Source organism: Bubalus bubalis, chromosome 2 (assembly GCF_019923935.1).
Source record: "Bubalus bubalis isolate 160015118507 breed Murrah chromosome 2, NDDB_SH_1, whole genome shotgun sequence".
Taxonomy (NCBI): Eukaryota; Metazoa; Chordata; class Mammalia; order Artiodactyla; family Bovidae; genus Bubalus; species Bubalus bubalis.
This window is the reverse complement of record NC_059158.1, coordinates 136,700,480-136,722,459: the sequence shown is the minus strand read 5'-3', so window position 1 is coordinate 136,722,459 and position 21,980 is coordinate 136,700,480. Positions and strand designations below refer to the sequence as shown.

At 37.5% G+C, this 21,980-nt stretch overlaps 1 protein-coding gene across 1 annotated transcript in view; it reads left to right on the top strand.

The window, feature by feature from the left end:
* The window catches only part of DNAH7 (dynein axonemal heavy chain 7), a 271,936-nt gene that overhangs the window by 80,357 nt on the left and 169,599 nt on the right, over positions 1-21,980 (top strand). The window contains exons 20-24 of the mRNA XM_006078127.4: positions 4,225-4,418; positions 6,812-7,010; positions 10,309-10,449; positions 17,061-17,273; positions 20,558-20,667. Coding sequence (XP_006078189.4) covers positions 4,225-4,418; positions 6,812-7,010; positions 10,309-10,449; positions 17,061-17,273; positions 20,558-20,667 — 857 coding nt within the window. The remainder of the gene's footprint in view (positions 1-4,224; positions 4,419-6,811; positions 7,011-10,308; positions 10,450-17,060; positions 17,274-20,557; positions 20,668-21,980) is intronic.

The window sequence follows — 21,980 nt, the reverse complement described above, 5'->3', positions numbered from 1 at the left end:
TGCCTTAATAAGATTTAAACAAAGACTGGTTTATAGGTTTCTGCAAAATATGCTTGCATTATTCAGAAGCAAAAATTACAACCCCTCCCCACTTTAGGGGGTTGACTCAAAGCGTAGTAGGAAGAGAATCCTTTCAGAGGGTACAACTTCAATTAATATTAGTTGTTTGGGTTTTTTTTTGACCTTGCCTATAGAGATGGTCAGAAGTATGGATCTACATTGATCCATACTTACTACTGATCATAGTCAGTAGTAAGCAGTTTGGCTATATGATCAAGGACTTAGAAGAAACAAGATTGAAAGATTGGTAATAAGGAGATCTATCAGGAATCACAGAATAGACTAGAATATGAGTATATTTGTGCTCCATATAAATGTTTAATAACAGGTAGTGCTGCCAAAGGAGGCACTTAATAGAGTTGACCAGTTGATCTGTTTGTGAATGTCAACCAGCATACACCATTGTATGCACAGTGAGCTGTGAAATGGAAAAATCACATAATATATTGCCCAAACTGCAGAACTTCTGCAAGTTAGAGCAATTAATAAGTAAGCCAGGAAAGCAAGCATAAGCCAGAACTCTCCGCATTAAACTGGGAATATGTGGTCACCCAGGCTACAAACAAAGAAGTCATAATGGCAGAGATGAGAATTATGGAAGTATTTGTCATCATGGGCTGTCCCTTACCCAACACTGCATAGCGTCCAAGCTGCCAACATCAGAAACGAACAAAATGCTTCTGACACAGGATCACACCTGAAGGGACCAGGCAGCCATTTAGAAGGAATTAAATACAGTGCACCTGTTTCAGAATAGAAGGGATCAGTGATTTGTCTGCACCAGAGGACTTTCCTTTCTTTTCCAAGTTTCTGCCAACACTGTCATTCATGGACTTACTGAATGACTTATTGTCTCAGTTTCCATACGATACTGCTTCTGCTATGCAATTCACATTACAGAGGAAATGAGGCAACTGACTGATACTCTTTAAGATTTACAGATCCTAATGTGAACATTGACCTTATAAAAAGTGGAATGTCTCATGTTGAAGACTCAGTTGCTATATGAGCAGGAAGAAAATAGCTTGTGAGTTTGGCATGCAGTTCTAGAGGATACATAGCCCATATTCTCAACCAGCTCCCATAAGCACAGTTCATGGATCTGGGAATTAAGGAGTGAAAATGATGTTGACTTTTCATACTAGTTCACCCAATAAATGACTCACAACAGTTCTGCTTCCCAACTTTTGGTCTTGCTAGTTGAAATATCTTAGTATCCAGGGGATAAATGCTTCTGTATGGGACATAGCAGTAGTTTCATTGAGCAGGAAGTTCTTGATTTACTCACTTTACCCTTTTACCTCTCTGTCCTTATAACTTTCCACCTTACTTACTCTATTCTAGCCATGCTAGCTTCCTTTTTTGAATCACACATGCCAAACATACTCCACCCTAGAACCTTTGTACCTACTGGACCCTGTTCTTCCAAATATCTGCAGAGCTGATCAGTGTCTTTGCTTTTTGGAGTCTTTTCTCAACTATTCCCTTTATAAAGAGGCTTACACTGAACACCGTGTTTAATTTGAAACCTGCCTCTGCCTTTTCTGGCCATCCTGATGCCCCCTTTTCTTGTTTGCAGCATTCATCACCTTCTAACTGACTATATGATGTATGAATTATTTTGTTACTTATCACCTGTCTCCTTTTGGAGGCTGGGGTCTTTGCTTTGTTCACAGTTGTGGCCCAAGCACTGAAAACAGTGTCAGGCATGTAGCAGGCTCTCCAAAAATATTTGTCCAGAGTGAATGAATAATTAAATTGAGATTGATCCTTGAATTATTGCTAGTTCTAAGAATTCTGAGTTCATTCTGAACAACCTTCTCTAAAAATTCAGTGTTAGATAACTCCTGAGTCCTAAGAGCTGGAGTAATCCTAGAAACATCCTACGTCTTGAAAGGATTTCTATTTTTTGGTGAGGTCGAAGGATCTGAAAGTTGTAAGAGAGCATAAAGCTCTACTTGGTGAATCCATGTTTCCTTTCTAATACTTAATAGGTTTAGTGAAGATCTGACCAGTTTTCTGTTGTCTAGGGGTTTCTGATTAGGAAGTTTATGCTTCTGGAAGTTTAGTGAACTGTCTTGAGCTTAATTCCATTAAGTGTACTTTCTATGCAGCTTCTCATGGCAGCAGTAATTAGAATGCCCTCTGTATACCCCCAATTAAAGTTTCGGGCCCTGATATCACCGGCATTTGGTTTAGAAATGTAAATTAGCCAATAGCTTGTCATTTGAGCTGATGAGAGTGGTGATACTTGGTAAGCAAAAGAAGACACCTAAAATTTGTAAAATTATCCTTTAACCAAAAAAATATGGTAGTTAATAATTTCTTTTCCTCTCCAGAAGATGAAAAGTAATTAAAGTGTCAAAGGAGTTGCACTTAGTTTCACATTTCTGGTAGCTTCCTGTTTTAATATCTTACTGTTCTATCTTGACAGCATTAGCTAATGAGTTGGTACAGTAGGAAAACTTGAAAACTTTCTTTTGTTGGTACAGAATAACTTCTTTGAGTTGCTTTTTGTTTCTGTGAACTGAACTCATCCTCAGTCACTCAGTCAGTCAACAGATATTTATGGAATGCTTACTCTGTACCAGAATTTTGTGGCAGTGCCAGTGTGGAACTTAAAGCCAGTTTTATTTTACTATGATAATTATCTCACCAGAAGGAAGGCAGTTTATAAACTGTTCATTTTAGCTCCATTGAATCGATAGCATGATGTAAGTGACTTGCTCCATCCATTCCCCCAGGGTGATATCTGTTTGTTTGTTTCAAGAGACATTTATAGAAGGTGAAATGGAAAGGGTGATTTCGAGTGTATATGTGTTCTAGGCACCGTACTAGGTGCTTCCAATATTTTGTCTAATTTGAGCCTCATAACAACTTTGAGAGATGGCTTTTATCCCCATTTTAAAGATAAAGAGACAGAGGCTCCGTTTGGTTAAATGATCCAAGGTCACACAGGTAGTAAGAAGGATGTCAGTTAGGAACAAGGCTGTGCTTTCCTTCATCTGATGCAGTTTCTATTCTGTTTACCTTCTCATGGAAAGAGAGTTCCTAGTCAGGATAATGATTACTTGTCTATATTTTTTTCTTAAGACCATATACCAAGGTACATAGGTTATCACATATATTCATTCAGAACTAGCATATTTGGTTCAGAGTCTTAAGCTGATCTAGATTAATAGGTTTCACCTGAGGAATTCAATAAAATTTTTTTCCTGCTCAAATGCTAAGTGTTTCCAGAAGTATTTCTTTTGTAATTATAATATTTAGGGAAAGAAATATGAACCGTTGTTTTAAATAACTGAATTTTTTAACTTTAAAATCTCTGATCTAAAATAGCAAATTGTGGTATATTCTTTGGCTGAAAATAAAACATTGTTAATTTGTGAAAGGAATTTTTCGCATTTATTAGCAACTTTTTTTTTTTTCCCGACAAAGAAAAACATACTTCTCCAGAAGGTGGCACTCTAAGAACATCATTTTAGTTTTTTAAACAAAGTACAAGAATACTACCCCATACTTCTTTTTAATGAATTGCACATTAATTTATGACCTGAGTCTCTGTCATGCTGACTTTGTGTGCATTTTAAAATGTTTATTTGAAGTATAAAACTCTTAGGAAATATAATAAAATGCCTTTAGAAAATTGCGCCACTTTAAAGATAAGTGAATTGATGTGTTGCATATTTCATATGAACCTGTTCTACTGAAAAAACAGGTATTAATGATAATTATTTTGTTCTTTGATTAAATTGCTGTGTTCCCATTATATTGTTATATTTTAAAACAAAGCAGAAAATTGTCTTTCTTTCCAGTCACATTGAAAATCTATTAACAAAAACATTTTCCTGCAGTGGAATCAAATTTCTGTATGAAACAATTTACAGTTGAAATTTTTGATTGATCTTTCAGTAAATACCAAACTCACTTTGGCTAAGTACCAAAAATAAGTTTAGTTAACTGAGGATCCAGTTAACATGGCTTTTATGTAATTAAAGAGGCTGGTTAGATCTAGACCATGCAAGAGCACTTTAAAAAAAAAAAACAAAAACTATTCACTTTAAAATTTGTGTAACCTTTGTTATATTAAAACCATGCAATCTCAAATATAATATGAAGTCAGTATCTAGTATTTTTGAGTTGTGAATTTTCTTTTATTTTTAGGATAAACATGTTCTGTCAGTTGTAACTATTGAGAAGATGCTGGAGAGGCTGAAAAAATCTAATGAGCTTTTGGAACTCATTCTTAAAGGACTTAATGAATATTTGGAAAAGAAACGTCTCTTCTTCCCCAGATTCTTTTTCTTGTCTAATGATGAACTTCTTGAGATCCTATCTGAGACTAAAGATCCCACTAGGTAAGTAAGGCATATCAGTATTAGTATATATATCATAATGCATACATCATACATGGCTAAGTTTGTCTGCTTAAATTTAATTTTTAGAATAATGCAGAACTTGTATATGATTGTTGTTGTTGTGTTAGTTGCTTAGTTGTGTCTGACTCTTTGCGACCCCATGGACTGTAACCCTCCAAGCTCCTCTGTCCATGGGATTCTCCAGGCAAGAATACGGGAGTGGGTTGCTATTTCCTTCTCCAGTTATATATGATTGTGTTTATGTAATAATTTAAGACTATTGTAAATCATTCCTGTTATCAACTTATTTGATGATTAAAACATAAGAAATACCATTGAATGATATTTTTCTAAGTCTGGGGTGGATTTCTCTTTTTATCACATATTGTCTTACAGATTTTTCAGAACACATTACTATTCTGCATCCCATGCAGAATAAAAGTCAGTGCTCTCTCGGTGCCTTGCAGTCACTCACCAGGTACTACACCACGATCCTTCCTATTCATCCCCCACTAGTTTTCTTCTTGTTTATTCTGCTACAGTCCTTGCAGTTCTCCCATAGAAGAGTCAGCCTTCTCCCTCAGTATGTTGTTCTCTTGGCCTAAGATCCTCCTTACCCAAATATTCACAAGACTTCTTTTGTTGTTGTTATTCAGTTGCTAAGTTGTGTCCAACTCTTTGTGACCCTGTGGACTGCAGCACACCAGGCTTCCCTGTCCTTCACTATCTTCCGGAGCTTGCTCAAACTCATGTCTATTGAGTCGGTGATGCCATCCAACCATCTTATCCTCTGTCATCCCCTTCTCCGCCTCCCTTCAATCTTTCCCAGCATCAGGGTCTTTTCCAGTGAGTTGGCTCTTTGCATCAGGTGACCAAAGGTTTGGAGCTTCAGCTTCAGCCTCAATCCTTCCAGTGAATATTCTGGATTGATTTCCTTTAGGCTTGACTGGTTAGATCTCCTTGCTGTCCAGGGGACTCTCAAGAGTCTTCTTCAGTACCACAGTTTAAAAGCATCAATTCTTCAGTGCTCAGCCTTCTTTATGGTCCAGGTCTTACATCCTTACATGACTACTGGAAAAACCATAGCTTTGACTATACAGACCTTTGTCAGCAAAATGATGTCTCTGCTTTTTACTACACTGTGTAGGTTTGTCATAGCTTTTCTCCCAAGGAGCAAGCATCTTTTACTTTCATGGCTCAGTCATCATGTGCTGTTATTTTGGAGACCAAGAAAATAAAATCTGCCCCTGTTTCCATTTTCTTCTCCATCTATTTGCCATGAAGTGATGGGATTGGATGTGATGATCTTAGTTTTTTGAATGTTGACTTTTAAGCTAGCTTTTTCACTCTCTCCTTTCACCTTCATCAAGATGCTCTTTAGTTCCTCTTCACTTTCTGCCATTAGAATGATATCATCTGCATATCTGAGGTTACTGATATTTCTCCCAGCATTCTTGATTTCAGCTTGTGTTTCATCCAGTCTGGCATTTCAAATGATGTACTCTGCAAACCTGCTCAAATACCTGCCGCTCAGGAAGGCCTTCCCTGGTCACTAGATTGCAACCCCTTCCAGCACCCCCTAATCACCTTTCCTGATTACCTTCTCTGCCTTGTTTTTTTTTTTTTTTTCAGCACGCTTTTTTTGTCATCTGGCTTACTATAATGTGCTTATTTGCTTACTGTTTGATTTCCTCCAGCAGAACATAAGCTCCATAATGGCTGAGGTTTTTAACCTTTTTCTCCCTACAGCTGATTCTTGATTCTTTAGAAGGGTGTCTAGAATAAATCAGACAGTGATTAGATATTTGTTACAATCCTTAGTTTTGTGTTTTGTGCTTTCAAAGTAAGAGATAAGTAATCCAGAACATGCCAAAAATGAGGAATTTAGTCAGTTCCATTTATATTACAGTGTGTAGACCAAAGTTGGGCACCTTCCAAGTAGTTGATTTATTCAAAGTTCTAATCCTGTTGTATAATTTGCTAGCAGTCTCTGAAGATCCCAGTTGAAATATCAATATGCTTTGGTGCATTTGAAGGTTCTTCAGATTAGTGTTTTATCTGTTGGTCAAGATTGATTTGGTCCTTATATTACTTTTAATGTCTTTCAATTCATTGTGCTGGAAACAAAGCCTCATGTAGCTCTTATAATAGCTGTAATTTTATAGGTCTTTTGTGATTATTCAGTTAATGATGACCTCCCACTTGACTCATGTATGTATAGTCTGTATATATGTTTTTTTTTCCCTTCAACACTTCATCTTCAGCATCTAGCAGGGGCGTCATGCATAATGCACATTTATGAATTTTGAATAAAGTTTGGAATACACAAAACGTTGATATTTAGGGAATTCTTTTATTTGGTTAATTCTTTTAAATATTCTTTTTCCTGACAGAGTGCAACCTCACTTGAAGAAATGTTTTGAAGGAATTGCAAAAGTGGAATTTACAGAAAGTTTGGACATTACTCACATGAAAAGTAGTGAGGGAGAGGTGGTGGAACTCGTAGACACCATTTCAACAGCCAAAGCCAGAGGTCAAGTGGAGAAGTGGTTGGTTGAGTTAGAGAGAGTTATGATTAAATCCATCCACAAGGTAGCTGGCTATATTTATTATTATTTCTAGTAAAGATGATAGAATGTAATGTATTACTGATAAATACACTGTTATTTAGAAACTGAGTCATAAATTATCAACTCAATTATAATAGATTGAAGGCAAAGATATGGTCTGTGGTATTATTTTTGTAATGACTCACTTGACAAGCAATGCATATTACAAAAAACTTGGGTTTTAGTCTTGAGTCCGTCTCATTTCTTGTGCTTTGGATATTAGATACACTTTAATCTGGAGAAGGCAATGGCAACCCACTCCAGTACTCTTGCCTGGAAAATCCCATGGACGGAGGAGCTTGGTAGGCTTCAGTCCATGGGGTCGCTAAGTGTCGGGTACGACTGAGCAACTTCACTTTGACTTTTTACTTTCATGCATTGGAGAAGGAAATGGCAACCCACTCCGCTATTCTTGCCTGGAGAATCCCAGGGACAGAGGAACCTAGTGGGCTGCCGTCTATGGGGTCGCACAGAGTCGGACACGACTGAAGTGACTTAGCAGTAGCAGCACACTTTAATCTACATGGTCTATCTTTAGTCTTGTCTAGGAAGCACCTCTCTACAGTTTCACATCGGTTTCTATGGTGCTTTCTTTTGTTCTGTGCATATGTAACATATGTACCAAAATGTTAGAAAATCATTAACAGTTACTTCACATCTCACATTAACACATTATCATCTCAATCATTTGTAATATTTTTTTTTGTTACTAGAGAATTTTAAGTCATGGAGGCAAATAGATATTGGTTGAGCAGTTAAATTCATTTTTTACCATAGTGTGAACTTATCATTCAAGTTCCTTACCAGGAGTAAAAATCATGATTCATCAGGGAAGCTTGAGAGCAAGAACTAAAAGGAAACATGGCATCAGGTCCTAATCAACACAGTTTTCACTAAGTTTTCAAATTCTATCATACATTATTGAAAAATTCATTGGAATCCAGGTATTTAATATACATCATGTACCTTAATGCCCCTTTCTCTCAAATATAATTTGAGTATCTGCTTGAATTATATTTTTTCAATAGGTGTAAAATCTTTTGGACAGTTTCTCATTTCTCCCTATTATGGACTAAATTATAATGAATGTCCTTATGATAGAGATGGCTTCTTTGAATTATTTATTTTCTCATGATACCTTAAATATATAGGATCACTGGACAAAAGAGAATAAGCTTCCATAGGTCTTGATAAGTATTGACAATGTTTTCATTTATGTATCTATTAACAATTAAATAATTGTTAAATAGTTAAAAACAACTATTTTGACCACTACTTAAATTGATTATATGGTTTGTTAATTGATGTGTGCAGTGATAACTCATTAATTTAGACATAGTTAATACTATTTCAACTAATCTTTTAACTTTGCCAATGTATTCAGATAAAATATTTTAGTTATCATTTCAGACTATTAAGTTGGGTTGGCAAGGAATGGTATAGGAAATATCTTTTCTAAATGTTCATGTGTAAATTGGTGGGAAAATGCAAGTAAATGCAATATAAAATACTACAGATAGGAGACGTGTGTTACTGTGTTGTGCTGTATGTTATTTGCATGCTTGAAAGGCTACTGTGTGCCTAAAGTATGTGAATTTTGTGTCATTTGTAAATGATAAAATATCATGTTCTTGGTACCTTTGCCCCTTACCTTATTGTGTTATCATAGGTTTAATGTAGATTGCTACCACCAAAATATATGTAATTTTTCATATATGGTATACATAGTTTAGTAATATATTTTATATATGATATCATAGAACTTTCTGTAATCATGTTTGTCCTCTTCCAACTATATAGAAATCTGTAAATTAGATTATATGTTTCCCTCTTGTTCTCTCCACAGAATCCTTCTAGAACACATATATATTTCATCCTTGGCATTTCTCTACTGTTCCTTCTAGTCTTTCCAGTGTTTCTCCCATCTTTCCCTTTTCACCTGCCTTTTTTGTGGCTACTTCTGGCCTTTTATTAATACATTTTCTTTATTATCAATAGTCAGCATTGCCCTTCATTTCAATTCAGCTCTGTAAATATCCTAGCTAAACTATAGAAGTCCAGAAAGGTTCACCTATCCTTATATTTTTCTCATAAAAATGTAACTTTGACAACCTTTTCAGAAATTCAAACACTGACATGGCTATCACTTCTTCAGTTCAGTTCAGTCGCTCAGTCGTGTCCGACTCTTTGCGACCCCATAAATCACAGCATGCCAGGCCTCCCTGTCCATCACCAACTCCCAGAGTTTACCCAAATTCACATCCATCGAGTTGGTGATGCCATCCAGCTATCTCATCCTCTGTTGTCCCTTTCTCCTCCTGCCCCCAATCCCTCCCAGCATCAGGGTCTTTTCCAATGAGTCAACTCTTCGCATGAGGTGGCAAAAGTACTGGAGTTTCAGCTTCAACATCATTCCTTCTAAAGAACACCCAGGACTGATCTCCTTTAGGATGGATGGTTGGATCTCCTTGCAGTCCAAGGGACTCTCAAGAGTCTTCTCCAACACCACAGTTCAAAAGCATCAACTCTTCAGCACTCACCTTTCTTCATAGTCCAACTCTCACATCCATCCATGACCACAGGAAAAACCATAGCCTTGACTAGACAGACCTTTGTTGGCCCTTACTATTTTTGGTTGATATAATAAATTAGACTGATTGAAAAAGTGGATCTACGGATCCACTGAAAACATATGCAGCAAAGCACATGACTTAGACTTCCTGAATTTACAACTCTCAACTCTCTGTGAATGAAGTCTACATCCACCCTGTCAGCATAGCCTTTGGCATCAAAGGAAGCGAGATCTGGAAACATAGGAAAAACTTTAGAGGAGTTATGTAGTTTGCCTAATATGCATGTACACATGTGCACATGGCTGAGTGGGGATCGGATTAAGTTCAAAGTAAGCAATTATCTGAATTTGAAGGATCTCATTTTGGCTTTACTTGAACTTACATTTTGTAAAAATACTGCTTTTGTTTTTCAATCCAAAAGTATCTAAGACATCTTTGGCTGGTCAAAGAAATATTTCATATAATATGGTTTATACAAATAGATTATATATCATCAAAATAAAATGCTATATAAAATATTTTTTTGCTCACAGGTGTATGAAAAAACTTTAAATAGTCTACTCGCATGATTTGAATATTCATAATCGGCTAAAATGTAAGAAGTAGAGCAGTACAAGTTAATCCATTTAGGATTTAGCTCTTCATTGTTTAGCTTGTTCAAGTAAAGTGTGAAACTGATTACCTGTAAGCATTTTCTTTTTCAATTAGGTAATTAAAGATGCAATTCTTGCCTATACACAAAATGAACGAATTAACTGGGTAAGAGAGTGGCCTGGACAAACAGTGCTCTGTGTATCCCAAACTTTTTGGACATTAGAAGTACAGACAGCTATTGCAAAAGGACAAGAGGTAAGTTTTTATAGACCCAAGGTTTTTCAGCATTTCTTTAATAGTGATTATTGCCAAAATACAATTATTCTAAAAAATTAAGACCATCCACCCAAAATCCAAGGATACTGGAGCCTCAATCTTGTTATTATATACATTTTTATGCTTTCAAAAGTAGTGATAGTAGGACAAAGAAACTTCCTAAACTTAGAAGGATTAGGAGGAATTACTTAAAATAATTCTCTTTTATGCCCTCAATAAAACTATACTATGAAGTATGCTGTGCTAAGTTGCTTCAGTCATGTCTGACTCTTTGCAAGCCTATGGACTATAGCCTGCCAGGCTCCTCTGTCCATGGGATTCTCCAGGCAAGAATACTGGAGTGAGTTGCCATTTCCTACTCCAGGGGATCATATACCCATGTGAATGCAGAGTTCCAAAGAATAGCAAGAAGAGATAAGAAAGCCTTCCTCAGCGATCAATGCAAAGGAATAGAGGAAAAAATAGAATGTGAAAGACTAGAGATCTCTTCAGTAAAACTACAGATACCAAGGGAACATTTCATGCAAAAATGGGCTCAATAAAGGACAGAAATGGTATGGACCTAACAGAAGCAGAAGATATTAAGAAGAGGTGGCAAGAATACACAGAAGCACTGTACAAAAAAGATTTTCATGACCCAGATAATCACAATGGTGTGATCACTCACCTAGGGCCAGACATCCTGAAATGTGAAGTCAAGTGGGCCTTAGAAAGCATCCCTGTGGCGGATTCATTTTGATATTTGGCAAAACTAATACAATTATGTAAAATTTAAAAATAAAAAAAAAAAAAGAATTCACTCAAATACAATGATGAGATAGTGGCAAGATTTTCTGGCATTGTGCATTTAGTTTTGTTTTGTTTTGCTTTCTATAATCCTGAAATGAAAAAAAAATAGAAAAACAATGGAAAAAAAAAAAAAAGAAAGCATCACTATGAACAAAGCTAGTGGAGGTGATGGAATTCCAGTTGAGCTATTTCAAATCCTGAAAGATGATGCTGTGAAAGTGCTGCACTCAATATGCCAGCAAATTTGGAAAACTCAGCAGTGGCCACAGGACTGGAAAAGGTCCGTTTTCATTCCAATCCCAAAGAAAGGCAATGCCAAAGAATGCTCAAACTACTGCACAATTGCACTCATCTCACACACTAATTGGAGAAGGAAATGGCAACCCACTCCAGTATTCTTGCCTGGAGAATCCCAGGGACGGAGGAGCCTGTTGGGTGCCATCTATGGGGTGGCACAGAGTTGGACACGACTGATGCGACTTAGCAGTAGCAGCAGCACACACTAATAAGTCAGTCAGAGAGTTCAGTCCCTCAGTCATGTCCGACTCTTTGTGACCCCATGAATCGCAGCACACCAGGCCTCCCTGTCCATCACCAACTCCTGGAGTTCCCCCAAACTCTTGTCCATTGAGTCGGTGATGCCATCCAGCCATCTCATCCTCTGTCGTCCCCTTCTCCTGCCACCTCCAATCCCTCCCAGCATCAGAGTCTTTTCTGATGACTCTTTTCAGAGTCAACTCTTCACATGAGGTGGCCAAAGTATTGGAGTTTCAGCTTCAACATCAGTCCTTCCAAGAACACCCAGGACTGATCTCCTTTAGAATGGACTGGTTGGATCTCCTTGCAGTCCATGGGATTCTCAAGAGTCTTCTCCAACACCACAGTTCAAAAGCATCAATTCTTCGGCACTCAGCTTTCTTCATAGTCCAACTCTCACATCCATACATGACCACTGGAAAAACCATAGCTTTGACTAGACGGACCTTTGTTGGCAAAGTAATGTCTCTGCTTTTGAATATGCTATCTAAGTTGGTCATAACTTCCTTCCAAGGAGTAAGCGTCTTTTAATTTCATGGCTGCAATCACACTAGCAAAGTAATGCTCAAAATTCTCCAAGCCAGGCTTCAGCAATACATGAACCATGAACTTCCAGATGTTCAAGCTGGTTTTAGAAAAGGCAGAGGAACCAGAGATCAAATTGCCAACATCTGCTGCATCATCGAAAAAGCACGAGATTTCCAGAAAAAGATCTATTTCTGCCTTATTGACTATGCCAAAGCCTTTGACTGTGTGGATCATAATAAACTGGAAAATTCTGAAAGAGATGTGAATACCAGACCACCTGACCTGCCTCTTGAGAAACCTGTATGCAGGTCAGGAAGCAACAGTTAGAACTGGACATGGAACAAGAGACTGGTTCCAAATAGGAAAAGGAGTACATCAAGGCTGTATATTGTCACCCTGCTTATTTAACTTCTATGCAGAGTGCATTATGAGACATCCTGGGCTGGAAGAAGCACAAGCTGGAATCAAGATTGCTGGGAGAAACATCGATAACCTCAGATATGCAGATGACGCCACCCTTATGGCAGAAAGTGAAGAGGAACTAAAAAGCCTCTTGATGAAAGTGAAAGAGGAGAGTGAAAAAGTTGCCTTAAAGCTCAACATTCAGAAAACTAAGATCATGGCATCCGGTCCCATCGCTTCATGGCAAATAGATGGGGAAACAGTGAAAACAGTGTCAGACTTTATTTTTCTGGGCCCCAAAATCACTGCAGATGGTGATCGCAGCCATGAAATTAAAAGACACTTACTCCTTGGGAGGAAAGTTATGACCAACCTAGATAGCATATTGAAAAGCAGAGATATTACTTTGCCAACAAAGGTCCGTCTAGTCAAGGCTATGGTTTTTCCAGTGGTCATGTATGGATGTGAGAGTTGGACTGTGAAGCTGAGCACCGAAGAATTGATGCTTTTGAACTGTGGTTTTAGAGAAGACTCTTGAGAGTCCCTTGTACTGCAAGGAGTTCCTGGGAAGCCCTATGAAGAGAAGATATTAATTGACTTGTTTTGACTATTTTTATTTTTTTGTATTATTTTTTAGTTAACATTTTGAGTAAAGTTTGATTTTAATTATTCTAGAAGATATATGAATATACTATTATTAATTGAATTGCTATTATTAATTAAAAACAGAAGCTGCCTTCAGTGCCACATTCTTATCCTTAAAGTAGGATTTCAAGCAGATCAACTTTCACTTGACTGATGGGCTAATCAGAATCCAGCAATTGCAGATGTTGTTTAAAACCATGAGTTTTAAACAATTTTTTTTTTTACATGGAGTTTGGCATTATTGTGTGTAAGGTATTGTGGAACACTGAGTGTTGGGTTTGAGAGTCTTGTATTCCTGTAAGCAAGCAGATGTCATAGAGGAAGGAGCTGAGTAACACATGCTTAGTTGATTCCAACTTACCAACAAGTCACTTATTTCTCCTCTGGGGAAGAACGAAGATGTGGGGCAGGAAATCGGGGATTTTAGGGGGAAAAGTCTTTCTTCATGGAAATCAAAGCGCGGGAGTGAGGGTTTCTCTCACTGCAATAAGCCCTTGGATACTCCTGGAGTCTTGGCTCTCTGTCTCCATGTGCATTTTCCTTTTTTACCCAGTGGGTCCAGAAACTTCATTTTGTCTTTTCACTGTGAAGCTACCATTCATCCACCTCCCTACACAAAGGGATTCCTCCACTGCCAGTGTGGGTTACTGGGGATACGTGTAGCCTCTGGTTCTTACTCCTTGCTGGCCCCAAACCACCAGGACAGCTTTCTCATTCACTGTTGTGGTAAATAGAGGGGACAAAGAAACAAGTGTGAGCTAATTGGGCAAATTCACGGGCATCTTCCATGTTTCTTCAGTTTAAATGTGGTGTCAATTAAACTGCACCCATCTGCCAAAACCATATTTTTCTCTGGTAGGAGTTGAAGTAGAGGATTTAAGTGTAAACCTTTCTTGTTTCTACTTATCTCCCAAGCATAATTTGAATCTCAAGAGACACACAATTCAAGTCATTCCATTTCAATGTGTCCTCTGCTCAAAACTGCTGCTGCTGCTGCTAAGTCGCTTCAGTCATGTCTGACTCTGTGAGACCCCATAGACAGCAGCCCACCAGGGCAGGTCCCCCGTCCCTGGGATTCTGCAGGCAAGAACACTGGAGTGGGTTGCCATTTCCTTCTCCAATGCATGAAAGTGAAAAGTGAAACTATCTGCCTGCAATTCTTACCATATTGTATAAAGATACAAATAGGTCCCCCCCCCCCCGGTTGGTTTACATCAGTATCCACTGATACTGAGATGAGGTTATTTATTCACTCATTTATTAGTTTACTCCTATTTTTCTGTCACTTAATATGGTACACATATAGAACCATTCATACAGAAAGACAAAAGGAGAATCCATGCCTTGAGTGACTGTTATTCCAGGGGAACTCAGCTTCCTAGATGTAGGTCCTCTAAAGCTGTAGTTTAGTGGGATTTAGAGAGTCTTTTCTTCTCCAATATTGGAGAAGGAAATGGCAACCTACTCCAGTGTTCTTGCCTGGAGAATCCCAGGGATGGGGAAGCCTGATGGGCTGCCGTCTATGGGGTCGCACAGAGTCGGACACGACTGATGCGACTCAGCAGCAGTAGCAGCAGCAGAGAGTCTTTGCTGTTGCTTGCTAGATTGTTCTCTTCTGTTATATTTTGTGGTGTTTTACATAGCTAAATTTTATGGAATGAAATTAAGCTTTGTGCGTATCCTTAAAAATTCTTTTCTTTTTCTTCTGCTTATGAATACTCTGCATCAATATGCCCTTCATCTGCTCCTGTGTGCCTTGTCCCTGTCACATCACATGCATATTTGGTTTATTTAAGTTCTGTAGCAGCATCAGGAGGGGCACATGTTTTAGTATTCAAAAGCATTGATGATTTAAGAAAATTTAACATGTAGTTCTATCTTGGGAGGATAGCATATGTTTTTGTATTTTATGTGTTGATAACTTTTCCCCTAATTAATGTGTGGTTCACATCTGAAACCGAAGACTTTACTTGATTAGCTGGAGACTTCTTGGCAGCCTCAGAGAAGACTAGGCGTTTCCACTCGCTGCAGACACCCCAAGTTGTCTAGAGCTTAATGCTATAATGGCACCTTGTTGTATGTCCTGCTCCCAGAGGACCTGTTCCCCTCTGGATCCATTTCCATTTATTTATTCAAAGAATATTGACTGTGGAACTAATCAGTATGAGGCATTAGAGGGCTAAAAATACATGAAGTAATCAAAACTTGGGTTATTGAAAATATTTATATGATTTTGAGTAAATGTATCATTGTGCATATCACCAATTCAATGGACATGAGTTTGAGCAAGCTCCAGGAGTTGGTGATAGTCAGGGAAGCCTGGTGTGCTGCAGTCCATGGGATCGGAAAGAGTCAGACATGATTGAGCAACTGAACTGAACTGAGGTATGATAAAAGTATTTTATTCCAGACCAGGTTCATTTTGGCAGATTATATAATAGTAGTTATTTTTAGATTCATTAGTTTACTGTACAGAACAGTTTACAATGAAGAAAATATAACAAAAACAATTTAGTATCATGATTTTTTCAATTTAGCTGATCTGAATTCTCATTGCTTCATATGATATAGTTCCTAAAGACCTTAATTTATCACAGTTTGAAGCTAAATTTTAGTTCTAAATCTGGCTTTTCTAGTAAAGAAAAAATATATTCTGCTAATGTAAATAGTAGATTCTTGTTGTTCAGTCGCTAAGTCATGTCTGTGGCGTAATGGACTGCAACACACCAGTCTTCCCTGTCCTTCACTATCTCTTGGAGTTTGCTCAAACGCATGTCCATTGAATCAGTGATACCATCCAGCCATCTCATCCTCTGTTGCTGCCTTCTCCTCCTGCCCTCAGTCTTTCCCAGCATGAAATCCTACTCAGAAGCTTTTGGTACTCACAGCTCCCTGTGAGTACTAGAAGGACTCATGGGATCTAAGATGGAGCATTTGGAATTAGAATCTCTGTTCATCACTGTTGCAGTTTCTCTCTTGTGTGTGTTTTTCATCTCTGCTGGTCTCTACGGGCTTTATTCTGCAGTGAGGGTGAAGGCTTTCAGTAACTTCAGATTGGTGTACTCAGAGTCTTCCAAGTCTTGTGAAAAGCACTTTTCTTCCAATCAGTATAGTAGTCCTTGGAAAGAATTGTGATTCACTCTGGTTAGTCACACATACCCTCCTTCATGTTGCTTTGGAGATGGGACAATATGACTGACAGCTCACTACAACCACAGAACATACAGGCGTGAAAAGCGGAAAGGGAAGGGTGTTGGATAGCACAGACCATGTATGTTTACTTTGTCTGGCCTGATTTGTTTTTCTTGTTCAGTTGCTAAGTCATCTTCAACTCTGACCTCATAGACTATAGCATTCCAGGCTCCTCTATCCTTCACTATCTCCTGGAGTATGCTCAGATTCATGTTCATTGAGTCAGTGATGTTATCTAACCATCTTATCCTCTGCTGCCTCTTTCTCCTTTTGCCTTCAGTCTTTCCCACTGAAAGATTTTTCAATTGAAAGATCGTTGCCATTGAAAACCTAATACCTTTGTAGTAAAAAGAAATTGATTATTTTTAAGTTATGTAGTATCACAAGTTATGATAAAAATGTAGATAATACTCTACTCTGTATATGTGCTAGGTCAAAAAATTTTTGTTCAAAGGGATTCTGACCACATTGAGTAATTATATCTTATTTTCTTTCAGGCCCTTGAGGAATATTTGGAAAGATGTAACAAGCAAATTGATGATATTGTCACCTTGGTTCGTGGCAAATTGTCGAAGCAAAATCGTGTTACTCTGGGAGCCCTTGTGGTGCTGGATGTCCATGCTAGAGATGTTCTCACAACACTTGTTAAAAAGAAAGTTAATGATGACTCGGACTTTGAATGGTTAAGTCAGCTTAGGTACTATTGGCAAGTAAGTAATATTACTGAATGTTATTACACAGCAATTTCAGATCACAATCGTTTAATTTGTGCTTGCTAGCTCACACAGGTGATAGTATTGGTAATACAGAATTTTTCTTGCTGATGGCTAACTATACCCAAACAAGCCTTCACCACATTGAAGATTAAGGCAGCCAAAATCTGTATGTCATGTGTACGAAAACTATGTGTATATCTATATCCAAATACATAGTTACATAGAAATATATATTCACATATAGACACACACAAACTATGAGGAATTATAAAAACTTAGTTGAAATTGGTCATTATGCTTGCTGAATCTGCAAAATGTTGAAACTAATCAGTTAAAATTTTCTTTTGATTCCTGATACATCTAAAGAATGTACAAATCAAAATGTTTTAGTCTGATTTAGTCATTAAACTTTTCTCATATTGATCAGTTGAAGGAACCTGAAATATGATCTGGAGGAAGGCTTTTATCAGCAGATCTGGGTGGCTGGTGATGGCAGTCACCATCAGGGAAGCAGGAGGAGCAGAGACAGTACAGTGAACAAGGTTGGACCTGTTGAAAGTGGGAAGAGAGAGCTGATGATTGGAGATACAGACTCGAAAATTCTCATCATAGTCACTTTTGTGAAAGGTTTTGGGGATGTATGCAGTGGAAGGAGAAGAGATAAAAGAACCAGAACCCTGGAACACTATATGAGGCTGTGTGCATAATGGTTAGGAGCTCAGACTGTGCATTCATAGTTTCTAATGCTATATCTTCCCCTTACCAGTTGTGTGACATTGGCAAGTTAAGTTGCTCTCTTCATGCACCAGCTTCCTTAGATATAAAATGGTGATGATGATAATACTCTATAGTGAAAACTCGTGGAACAAATGATTGAAAATATAGAAGAATAATGAACTATCTAAACGAATAATTAAGAAAGCAATCCCGTTTATAATTGCTCAAAAAATAAAATACCTAGGAATAAATTTAACCAAAAAAGTGAAGGCCCTATAAACTGAAAACTATAAGACGCTAATGAAAGAAATTTAAGACACGAATAAAGGCAAAGATCTGTGTTCATGGATTGGAAGGATTAACATTATTAAAATGTCCATCTGGCTTACTTCACTCTGTATAATAGGCTCCAGTTTCATCCACCTCATTAGAACTGATTCAAATGTATTCTTTTTAATGGCTGAATAATACTCCATTGTGTATATGTACCACAGCTTTCTTATCCATTCATCTGCTGATGGACATCTAGGTTGCTTCCATGTCCTGGCTATTATAAACAGTGCTGTGATGAACATTGGGGTACACGTGTCTCTTAAAGTTCTGGTTTCCTCAGTGTGTATGCCCAGCAGTGGGATTGCTGGATCACCAGGCAGTTCTATTTCCAGTTTTTTAAGGAATCTCCACCCTGTTCTCCATAGTGGCTGTACTAGTTTGCATTCCCACCAACAGTGTAAGAGGGTTCCCTTTTCTCCACACCCTCTCCAGCATTTATTGCTTGTGGACTTTTGGATCGCAGCCATTCTGACTAACACATATATATGGAATTTAGAAAGATGGTAACAATAACCCTGTATATGAGACAGCAAAAGAGACACTGATATATAGAACAGTCTTTTGGACTCTGTGGGAGAGGGAGAGGGTGGGATGATTTGGGAGAATGGCATTGAAATATGTATAATATCATATATGAAACGAGTCGCCAGTCCAGGTTCGATGCACGATACTGGATACTTGGGGCTGGTGCACTGGGATGACCCAGAGGGATGGTATGGGGAGGGAAGAAGGAGGAGGGTTCAGGATGGGGAACACGTGTATACCTGTGGCAGATTCATTTCGATATATGGCAAAACCAATATAATATTGTAAAGTTAAAAAAAAAAAAATGTCCATACTTCCCAAAGCAATCTACAGATTTACTACAATTTCTATCAAAATTCCAATGGCATATTTCACACAAAAAACAGAACAATCCTAATATTTTTATGGAAACAGGAAAAACCCCAAATAGAAAAGCAGTCTTGAGAAAGAGCAAAGCTGGAAGCATCACACTTCCTGATTTCAAGTTATATTACAAAGCTAAAGTAATAAATTAAGCTAAAGCTAAAGTAATAAAACCAGTATGGTATTGCCATAAAAACAGATACATAGATCATTGGAACAAAACAGAGTCCAGAAATAAATCTACATATGTATGGCAATTTATGACGAAGGAAGCAAGAATATAAAATGTGGAAAGGACAATCTCTTTAATAAATGGTGTTGGGAAAACTGGAAAACCACATGCATAAGAATGAAGTAGGACTGTTATCTTATATCATACCTCAAAATTAACTCAAAATGGATTAAAGAATTGAGTGTAAGACCTGAAACCATAAAACTCTTAGAGAGGTAAGCTCCTTGACTTTGGTAATAAGGATTTTTTTTTAATTTGACACCCAAATCAAAGCCAACAAAAGCAAAACAAAAAAACAAAAAAACAAAACAAGTGGGACTACATCACACTAAAGGCCTTTTGTACATCAAGGAAGACCATCAACAGAATGGGAAGGCAACCTACTGAAAAGGAGAAAATATTTGCAAATTATATATCTGATAAGAGATTAAATCCAAAATAAAGAACACATACCATGGGATCTCACTTATATGTGGAATCTAAAAAACAAAAGAAAATAAAACAAAGAACAACACGAAACAAGCTGATATATAAAACATACTAGGGGTTCCCAAAGGCTGGGGGTGCGGGTTGAGAGGTGAGAGAAATGGGTGAAGGGAGTCAAAAGGTTCAAACTTCCAAGTACAAAACAAGTAATTCATGGGGATGTAATATATAGCATGACAACAATAGTTAATAATACTGTTTTGCATGCTTGAAACTCACAGGAAAAAAATTCTGTTACTATGTATGATGATGAATGTTGATTTATTATGATGATCATTTTGTGATAAATGTAAGAATGGAATCATTATGTTATGTACCTGAAACTAATATAATATTGTATGTCAATTATACCTTAATAAAATAGTGTTAGAAAACTTAAAGAAAATATGAGAAAGAACAAATATATTTTCCAAAGTTCTATGGGAAAAATTGAGGCCAGTGACTTCAAATCTTAACCAAGGAAATTAGATATTGAATTGTTCTACTTAATTAAATGATGTCTGAAAAGTCAATTTTAAAGATATTGTTTATAGCATGGCTATTATTTATTAAAGAGCTTGAGATTTCATATTATTTAAATTTTGCAGTTTAAGCTAACTTCATTTTATCTGATTTGTATTAGGAAAATAATTTAGAAACAAAGATGATCAATGCTGGCTTACGATATGGATATGAATATCTGGGCAATTCCCCTAGGCTGGTCATTACTCCACTCACTGACAGATGTTACAGGTAAACTCATTAGTTTAGAGATCTAATTGGAAAAAAACTTTCACTCATCTCTAGATCACTTAATTTTTTTAAGGACCAAAATATATCCTCTGTTATCTTTCCTGGACTGTTCTTTTCTCAACTTGACCTTCAATTTCTTTTTTTAATTTATATTTATTATTATTATTATTATTTTTACTTTACGATATTGTATTGGCTTTGCCATACATCAACATGCATCTGCCACGGGTGTACACATGTTCTCAATCCTGAACCCTGCTCCCACCTCCCTCCCCATACCATCCCTCTGGGTCATCCCAGTGCACCAGCCCCAAGCTTGCTGTATCCTGCATCGAACCTGGACTGGCGATTCATTTCTTATATGATATTATACATATTTTAATGCCATTATCCCAAATCATCCCCCCCCACCTCTCCCACGGAGTCCAAAAGACTGTTCTATACATCTGTGTCTCTTTTGCTGTCTTGCATACAGGGTTGTCGTTACCATCTTTCTAAATTCCATATATATGCATTAGTATACTGTATTGGTGTTTTTCTTTCTGGCTTACTTCACTCTGTTCGGCTCCAGTTTCATCCACCTCATTAGAACTGATTCAAATGTATTCTTTTTAATGGCTGAGTAATACTCCATTGTGTATATGTACCACAGTTTTCTTATCCATTCATCTGTTGATGGATGTCTAGGTTGCTTCCATGTCTTGGCTATTATAAACAGTGCTGCGATGAACATTGGGGACCTTCAGTTTCTTTCTCTGCTGACTTCTTCCTCTTGGCTCTAGGCCTCTCAGCCCTAAGTATTGTTGGGCAATGCTATTGCTTTTTTACATTGTTAGTTTCTCCTTCCTTCTTGAAACTTTTTGACTGTTCCTTTGGATCATTTGAGGCGTCCTGTTTCATCCCTTGAATTGTATTTTCATGTAGTGCTTTGTGTCATGCTTCATGGTTTCCTGAATGTTCTCATCTACTCTTAGACTTTTTAAAAATTTATTTATGTATTCGGCTGCACATAGTCTTAGTTGTGGCACGTGGGAGGCTTGATCTTTGTTGTGATATGAGAACTCTTAGTTGTGGCATGTGGGATCTAGTTCCCTGACCAGGAATTGAACCCGGGGCTATCTGCATTGAGAGCTTGGAGTCTTAGCCACTGGACCACCAGGAAAGTCTCTACTCTTTAGGCTTTAACAGCCTACATCCTGAAGATCCCCAAACCAGTGCCTCCAGCCAAGGCCTCTCTTCTATAAGGTTTCACCACACACATACTGGTAGATATCTCCATTATATATCTCATAGGTGTTTACATGTACATTATT